We start from the raw sequence: 9,398 nt of genomic DNA, 5'->3' as shown, positions 1-9,398 counted from the left end.
ACATAAATTTTGTAATTGGAAAAAGATCGTCCCTCAGCATTGACTGGGATTCAAACCAGGTGGTTTCTGGCGGCAGCCCATGTTTACCATATCCACTTGCCGGTTTTACACGGTATTTCACCTTATTTATAAAAAACATGCAGTATTATGCGGTTCCTTTCGGTACGTGCACTGCGATTTACCATAGAGTCCCTCGAGCATTTTGAATGGCTGCATCTATAGCTTCCACTACCATCTACTGTGTGTACATTAGATATGTATTACATTACAGTACTGTTATTTACCTTTGTATTTTCTCTATGTGGATCTAAACGTGAAAGAGGCACATCACGTTCACAAGCTCCAGTATAATAACAGTTTAAAATGAATAAAGGTCTAAACCTTGTACAATTTAAATTCTATAATTGGAAAAAAACTAGCGTTTTCTGGTGACAGCCCAAATGCTCCATACGCCACGCTCAGCTTTCACACCTCCACCTGGCGGTTTTACAAAGTAGCGCACTCACAAAACTGAAAATTTCTAAAATGCAGCAGTCTCCTGTAGTCTCGCGCAGCTGCTTTACTGTAAACTACTGCAGTATATATTTTGGATCTGGATCTGTATATTTTCTTGAATATATACAGCACTTTGGCTTCAGAGGATAATGTAAATTAAAGTTAATGGAATACATGTGTGCATAAGATCACAGTGGAAGAAGACTGATTTTAAACAACATTTTACTTAGAAAGTCACATTTGTAATTAAAATACAAGGGCTGATATAAAACATATGGTTTTAGCATTATTTGTTGCATTTTATTTTTTTACGTTTGCTTTTGAAATCCTTCAATTTTTACTGTACACTCATAGCACAGTTTTTACAGTACACTCATATTGTGTGCTGTAAATATGCAGGAAGATGTAAATCACTGAAGTCACGAAGTCCTCCCACCCACAGACAACAAATTGGTATATTGGTCTGTATATCACCATAAGAGATATTTGGAATTTTTATAGAAGATCATAGTGAGTCTTCACAAGACTTAAACCCCAGACGTCGGTACACAGACTTCAGTTGGACTGAAGTGGAAGTGCTTAGAGACGGAAAATATCAGTATGAGAAAGATTACAAGTGTGTAAGGGTTGTATAATTGTTTTAATTTCAGTTCAAACATTAGCATTAAAACATTTAATAAATTCTCTAAAACAACATAATTCTTCAGCATAAGATGAACTGTCAAAATGTCAGTGTTATACAAATTCTGGTGCTTCAGCTGAAACTATTCTGTGAATCTTTTACAGGGGGTACCTTCTGCTCCAAGATCTCCTGTCTATTCTGTATACATACACACAAAGCACTCTACACAAAAAATGGTGTACATCCCAGTTTACCAAAAAGCAAAGATTAAAATGTGTGCCAGTTGGTATATTGGTATTGTATATGTATAATCAATAACTCAATTCTTACATATCTATGTCAGCCTCTTCAAAAGATTGGTCTCTTACTGATTCTAATCCCTCTGACCCATCATCTTCATTGATGGACTCTGAAGCCAGCCTCTTGATGCCACGCTGCTTTGATAGAGCCAAAGCATACTTGATATTATACTGATTCCAGTCACAGCTGCGAAGTTGAAAAAAGAAGTAAAAGAGGATTTAGAGAAAAAATACTTTTTTACACTATGGTAAACAACCAGATTGTGTAACACATGAATGTCGCATGTGACTAGTATTGTCCTAGGGATAACTGGATGGAGGTTTTGTAAGGCCTTTGCCCAGAACTGATTCTGGCAAAAAAGCACAAAAGTGATTGGGAAATTTGCCATATTTGACTCTAGATTTCAAAACCTGTGACGTGTGAAGTCTGCTTAAGGTTAAGCAGAATTTGTCAAGGTGGATCCATGGTCCGCAACTTCTGCCGAAGTAATGTGATAATGACATATATAACTAACAAACTATTAAGAACTGCAGAAAATGTTTCAATTTTAGGAAACAAGAAGAAGACAAATGTAATCAAATTTAAAAATTAGGGAATTTTTAAATTACCTTGTACCACATGCAATGCTAGTCCATCTAAGCATACACACATATAACTCACTCGCTCACATGAAGGCCAATTTTCCCAGAAGACAATTAAGTCTTCTTTGGACTGTAGGTGGAAACTGGACACCCGGAAGGAACCCACAAGAACATGGGAAGAACATACAAACTCCATGTACAGTGGTGCTAGAAAGTTTGTGAAAACTTCAGTATTTTCTGAATTTCTGCATAAATTTGACCTAAAATGTGATCAGATCTTCATCTAAATCATAAAAATAAAGAGAACCCAATCAAAAAACACACAAAAGGATATACTTTTTCATTCATTTATTGACCAAAATGATCCAACATTAAATGTCTTTGTCGGAATAAGTATGTGAAACTTTGCTTTCACTAACTGGTGTGACCCCCTTGAACAACAATGACTACATCATTGCTGGCATATCAGCTTGGAGGAATTTTGGCCCATTCCTCCTTACAGAATTGCTTCAACTCAGTGATTTTCGTGGGCTTTCTTGCATGAACTCCCTGCTTCATGTCTTGCCACAACATTTCTATTGGATTAAGGTCTGGATTTTGACTCAGACATTCTAAAACGCGAAATTTCTTCTGCTTCAACCATTCTTTGGTATTCTGATTTATGTGTTTAGGGTCGTTCTCTTGCTGCAAGACCCACTTTCTGTTGAGCTTCAGTTCATGGATGGATACCCTGACATTCTCCTGTACAATTTGCTGGTACCATCCAGAATTCATACTTCCGCCAATGATGGCAAGCCATCCTGGTCCCGTTGTAGCAAAACAGCCCCAAACCATGATACTGCCACCACCGTGTTTCACTGTTGGGATGAGGTTCTTATGTTGGAATGTAGTGTTTGGTTTTCGCCAAACATAACGTTTCTCATTTAAGTCAAAAAGTTCTGTTTTCGACTCATCCGTCCATAGAACAATCTACCAGTAGTCTTCTGGCTCAACCAGGTGTTCTTTAGCAAACTGTAAACAGGCAGCAATGTTCTTCTTGGAGAGTAGCGGCTTCCTCCTTTCTATCCTCCCATGTACACTATTCTTGTTCAGTGTTTGCCTGATGGTGGACTCATGAACACTGACATTAGCCAGTGTAAGAGAGGACTGCACATCCTTAGGCTTTACCCTGGTTCTTTGTGATCTTCCAGAATATTATACACCTTGCTCTTGGAGTGATTTTTGTTGGATGACCACTCCTGGAGTGAATAACAATGGTGTTGAATTTTCTCCATTTGTACACTATCTGCCTGACAGTGGACTGGTGAAGTCCAAAGCCTTTAGAGATAGTTTTGTAACCTTTTCCAGCCTGATGAGCATCAACAACTCTTTTTCTGAGGTCCTCAGAAATCTCTTTTGATCGAGACATGGCATGCAAACCTGTGTGTTGAAGACCAGACTTTGGTAGTGAAGACACAGGTTTATGTTTTTTAAATAGGGCAGGGCTACCCAAACTCACACCTGATTGTCATCCCTTCCCATTGGGGAGAGATGAGGAGAGTCACTCCGGACTCTATATCCTCTTAACTGAATTGATAATCCTAGAGGTTCATATACCTTTTCCACCAAAGACATTTAATGTTGAATCATTTTGATCAATAAATTCATGAAAAAGTCTATCATTCTGTGTGTTTTGTTTTATTGAGATCTCTACTTTATGACTTAGATGAAGATCACATTTTAGGTCAAATTTATGCAGAAATTCAGAAAATTCTAAAGGGTTCACAAACTTTATAGCACCACTGTAGATGCACCCCAGGTACTGAATTGAACCCATTGCCTCAGGGATGCATAGCAGTTATGCTAGCTACTGAACAACTGTGCTGCTCTAAACAAACCTTGATGATTAAAAATACTCACAGTTTGGACAGGTCCTCAAAGTGCATCTGAATACTCCTCTGTAGGGACTGAATTACTGGCAATATTGATCCTGATCTGAGAATGGATTAAATTTTTCATTGACAAGTTATTCTACCAGAAAAGCAAGAAAAACATACTAAATGATTTGTATCCCAAAAGGTCCAAACGATCATATCTTAAGGGTACTAATATAACAATTATAAACTTAACAATACCTTTGTATTGCCAGCATAATTTATGACCAAATATAGGATTCTTGCAGCATCTGCTAATGCATTCACTGCTTTTTTGAGATTTTTCATTACTTTATCTCAAATCTCTAATATCTCTATTTTTAAAATTCTTATATAACATGGACTAAAATAAAAATGCTAAGTAAAACTTCAGTAAAATATATAAATATAAAACATATCAAAACATTTTAGAATTATGTTTTAATCACAGTTAAATTTAGTCGGCATGTGAAGCCACGGTGCAAATGGCATGCACCAATTTAAAACTGCATTTGTTAAATACTCGTTTTACCGATTAGCTATTTAGATAATTCTAGATTTCTGAATTAATCATAGATTTCGGATTTAAAATTTGGCAGACTTACATACAGCCTTTAAAGAAGTGCGTGTAAAAAAAGTTAACTTATAAACTGCAATGGAGTTAACATGACGTGGCCAAGTTATTATGGCCACCAAAACACAATATTCAAAATCTCCCTGGTTTGAGCTAAGAAAGAGCACTTACCTTGGATCACTATTTATCTTACATTGTAGTAATCTAATACCCGTTTCTGCCCTTGTATGCCTAATACCTCCCTTTTCCAGCACTAGTCCAGTGGCAGAGGTAAGTTAGAATTTATATACAACAATTAAATAGTAGAGTAAAAACAATTTAACAACAGAAAAGAGTGTGTTGGTTCCATCAACAAACCAAGTTCTTACATCGATGTAGGACTGAAGGATAAATTATCTCTACTCTTGAGTAACAATTTAAGCTTTAAAATGTTAATGGTTTATTTTTAAATGTTAATATATTTTTAATGTTTTATTATTTTATCTTCTAACAATTCAGAAAAGGGCAATCTAGACATAAAACATATAGGTACAGTGCCATAAAAAAAAATTCAAATTTCTTTGGAGAGTTTCATATATTTAAATGATGACCTTTTCACTTAGCTACAAACCATGTTCCAGTCTTTTAAGGGGAAAAACTTTTTTTGAGAAAAATATATATTAAAAATTCAAAACTAAAATATCATAAGCAGAAAAGGCTTAGAGTTAATACTTGGTGAGAACCCCTTTGGCAGCAATTCTTTTTTGGTAACACACTGGTGCTTGTTTCATTTATCTCATAAAGTCATCCTGCAATCACTGTAACCAAACACTTCCTGTAACAGGTGACAATCCCTCACATAGCTGTGTACAGTGTCACCAGTTTTTGATGAAGTCATAGCCTTAGCCATGTCAACTAAAATGCCTTTTAGTTATAGTCACCCACTTATACGTTAGTCTTGTCAACTAAATTATTAATACAAGACTTACTTTTATTAGACTAAAACAATTAGTTTTAGTCATTTTAGTCAATCAGTTTAATTTATTTGTATAATAAATGTTTAATAAAATGTATATCTAAGAAACAAAATTAACACATCCGATAAGATTCTGTCAAAAAGCACCAGGCATTGCTGCAAAAGTGTATTGATCCCCAGTAAGGTCAAATATAATATACAAAAAATAACTGTGCAATAAAGGGTTAGTAATAATCTCATACACAGACATTCAATCAGTCTTCATATTTTGGCATTGTTAATTGTGTACTTTTATATTAAATGCCTATTGTAGAGTAAAATTTTTAAATTGTAGTTTTTTACAGCTTCAAAGCAATATTATAAAAGCATTCAGTAGAGGCTCCTGCCAATACCGAATTTGCAATAATCCATTGGGGAATTAATGCACGAGTTACTTAAAACTATTAAAACTAGACAGGACAAAACATTTAATAGTTTAACTTGCTGGTATAATTTTATCAATAACTAGATCTTCAGACACCGTGATATTTCTACCATACTCTTAAGAGTAGTCTAAGTATTAATGACATTGTGCTCGTATCATGCTAACAGTTTGACAGGCCTATGCTTCAGCTGTGTCACAGTGGTTTCACTCCACACACCTTCTTCTGAAGAAATAAAATGGAATGCCTGCATGTGCTATAAGATGGCGTTATGATTTTCTGTCAGTTAGCTAAACACCCAACCATATAAACAAACTACATATAATAATAACATTCTTTAAAGTACATAAAAAAAGCATTTTAGAGACTCCCTTTAATATTTTGAAAATAAAATATGGACATAAATTACATTTTTGTCAGAGCACCATTAGGAAGCTTCACTAGCATTACTTGCATTACTTCTAAGTGAGATGCTCTAGTTTTAATCTTTAATCTAAACAGTACATCTGTATACTATGATATATCTCAGTACCAATCAAGATACAATAAATATTCATGAAATGAGGTGTAGAAAAGATCTTCCTGAAATAAGGGACATAACTGTCACAACTGGGTTTCTTTGGGACTCCCCGGATAATTTTGCGCTCTACTCTTGGAGTTATTTTAGAGGATAGCCACTCTCAGGAAGATTCACTATTGTTTCCACTTCAAGATTATGATTGCGACTAAAGCCCCAGAACTTTAGAAATGATTCTATAACCTTCTTCAGATTGACAGGCATCAATTACTTTTTTCAGATATCTTCAAAAATGTCTTTTGAGCAGACAAAGCCAAAGTTTGTGAGTTTTATAGAGAACAGGGCAGGCCAAATTAGCCCAAATAAAGTGTTCACACAGCTAGCTCTAGTTATTCTTTTAACTGGATTGATTGATTGGGGCACTTCCTTATTAACACAGGGATAATGGATGCAGAATTACTTTGTCAATGAAATAAATGAAACAAGCACCAACTTTAATATTATTTTTTCACTTATTCTCCCAGACCCACATAAAGCTCTAATAACACTCGATGTTGCAATGTGTAAAAATTCAGAAAATCTGAAAGGGGGTGAACTGTTTTTCATGGACTAGTATATCGTAACTCCTAACTAAAACCTTTACACAGCCGAGTAAATGAAAAGCAGTGACTGACCTGGTCTTCAGGTTCTGTCCATGGAAAGAAAGGAGACACTCAGCCCAGGTTAAGAAAAACTGCAGATGGCGTGAGTTTTCCAAGGCAGTGGCCACAAAATGCATCAGCTTCTCTACATATACACCGGGTAGTGAGTTGCACACCACACTGACTGGCAAGCAAAGAGAGAGTACCAATGAATAGTCAGAAGAGAGTAATCACTAATCCTATACAGAGGATTGGAATTAAAGTTTAAAGCTATATATGGCTAAATATGGCATTCCTTGGACCTGTATACATATCAAGTTTAAAAATTGATAAAAACACTTGTGATTTTTGCGATGTGGAATTTTGTCAAACCATTTTAAATTCAAATATAATCAACAATAATATTTGTCCCTATATAGGACTTTTCTGGACACTCCACTTAAAGTTCTTTACAGGTAATGGGTACAGGTAACCACACGTCAGCTATCAGTGGGGAGGAGAGCAGAGTAATGAAGACCATTCATACATGGGGATTATTTGGAAGCCATGATTGGTAAAGGCCAATGGGAAATTTGACCAGGATTTAACATCCTTACTCTTTTTGAGAAATGCCCTGGAATTTTTAATAACCACAGAGAGTCAGGACCTCAGTTTTATATCATATCAAAGGCAGGTGCCTTTTTACAGTATATTGTCCCTGTCATTATACTAGGACATTAGGAGACACAACCACAGGAAAAGTGCCCTCCGCTGGCCCCACTAACACCTCTTCCAGCAACAACCTTAGTTTTTCCCAGGAGATCTCCCATCAAGATACTAGCCACAAATGCTAACACCTGCTAAGCTTTAGTGAGTGGCAGTTGCGAGTTGCAGGGTGCTGCTGACGAGTAGCTGGATCAAGAAGACTCCATGAGCAACACCCGAGTTACAGGGTGATATAACTGCTGGCATGAATAAGTGTGAGAAACTACTGTTCATTATTACATTATTTGTACTTGCAAATAATGAAAACAGGATAAAATAATAGAATATTTTTAATCAAATTTACAATGTTCAGCACAAACTTATTCACAATAAAAACCTGGAGTCCAGTTCTGGGCTACAACAGCTACACACCCAATTTCAGATACCACGACTCTCCAGATTCTTATGGAATGGAGACTGAACCAAACATCCATTCTGCTGCTTTATTTCAAATTTCAAGAAGTAATGTATTGCATGCCTGTATTTCCTCAGTTTGTTTCTGAACACTGTGTTAAATAACTTTACAAAAATATTGTTTTACTCTCGTTATGGGGGACAGCCTCCAGGACTTCCAGGGTGAGTTTCCTCTCATTGAGGCGGAAGGCCAATACAATGGCGGTCATGTAAGAATGCAAGCTCAGCTGCTGGCGAACACTACTTGGAGTGACATCTATATCCAGGTCAAAGGGATCAAACACCATTGCACTGTCCAGAGAGTAGATCAGCAGACCTTCAGTGGAAGTTGCTGCCCAGCTGCGTCCTGTGTAGAAAACAGCCATACATATCTTTAGTAACAGAAAATAAATTCCTAGCACATTTAAACAACATAAAATAAACACAATCTTATATTGTCAAAGCAAATCAGGGTCAGGAAATAGCTTGAGCATTATGCAAATGTGAGATGGAGGCTCTTTTAATTTTCTGGTACAGCTTTTAATCTTTGTATAAAACTAATCTATAAATTTCAATGCACACTAAAATCATCTATTTTAATAAAAAGAACAGTCTTGAACTGAATTTACACAGATCATCCTCAATGCTATCGTATGTTTGGGTTCTTAAACATGTTCATGATCATTCAGTTTTCGCAATTTTGTAAAGTTTTAGCATTTTTGGCAATGGTATCTGTCCTTACATATGTTTTTGCTCGTAGTTTTCTATACTACATTTTAACTTTGAGTCACATACTATTTCTGATATGACTTAATTTCAAAATGTCTTATAATTTCAGAGTGTTCTGCTGGTTTGCATTTAATTATTTGTAAAGATCAGTAATTCCAATTATCATTTGTTTGCTTTCTTTTGGTTTGAGATTTGTTTTATTACAGTAACCATTTTATCTAGGTTTTCTTCATTGGATACTTAAAGCAAATCATGTAACTTAACTATATTTTTTACTTTTTGATTTTCTTTCCCTGAAGTGTATTATTATTTTGAGCAGTGGACACCTCTTTTTGTCTGAACTGAGTTGAAAAGGCTTTGGTCTCACAAACTTTGTCCATCACTTAGTTACTCAGGCACCAAATTAATATAGGAACAAGTAATAGGTTTATTCAATGCTGAAAAAAAGAAGAAAAGAAAACACAACGTTTCAGCCGTGGAGCCTTCTTCAGGTGTCAAGAACCTGCCTACGCATGCTGACGCAGCTACCCACC

The 9,398-nt window shown here is 35.8% G+C and overlaps 1 protein-coding gene across 1 annotated transcript in view; it reads right to left on the bottom strand.

Moving 5' to 3' along the window:
* Positions 1-1,116: 1,116 nt before the first annotated feature.
* pwp2h (PWP2 small subunit processome component) overlaps positions 1,117-9,398 on the bottom strand; it is a 54,965-nt gene continuing 46,683 nt past the window's right edge. The window contains exons 18-21 of the mRNA XM_015363589.2: positions 8,285-8,503; positions 7,033-7,183; positions 3,898-3,972; positions 1,117-1,603 (exon numbers count right to left, since the gene is read on the bottom strand). Of these exons, the coding sequence (XP_015219075.2) occupies positions 1,444-1,603; positions 3,898-3,972; positions 7,033-7,183; positions 8,285-8,503 (605 nt within the window). The 3' untranslated portion in view covers positions 1,117-1,443. The remainder of the gene's footprint in view (positions 1,604-3,897; positions 3,973-7,032; positions 7,184-8,284; positions 8,504-9,398) is intronic.

Source organism: Lepisosteus oculatus, chromosome 15 (assembly GCF_040954835.1).
Source record: "Lepisosteus oculatus isolate fLepOcu1 chromosome 15, fLepOcu1.hap2, whole genome shotgun sequence".
Taxonomy (NCBI): domain Eukaryota; kingdom Metazoa; phylum Chordata; class Actinopteri; order Semionotiformes; family Lepisosteidae; genus Lepisosteus; species Lepisosteus oculatus.
The sequence above is the reverse complement of the archived record's forward strand: the minus strand, read 5'-3'. Positions and strand labels throughout refer to the sequence as shown.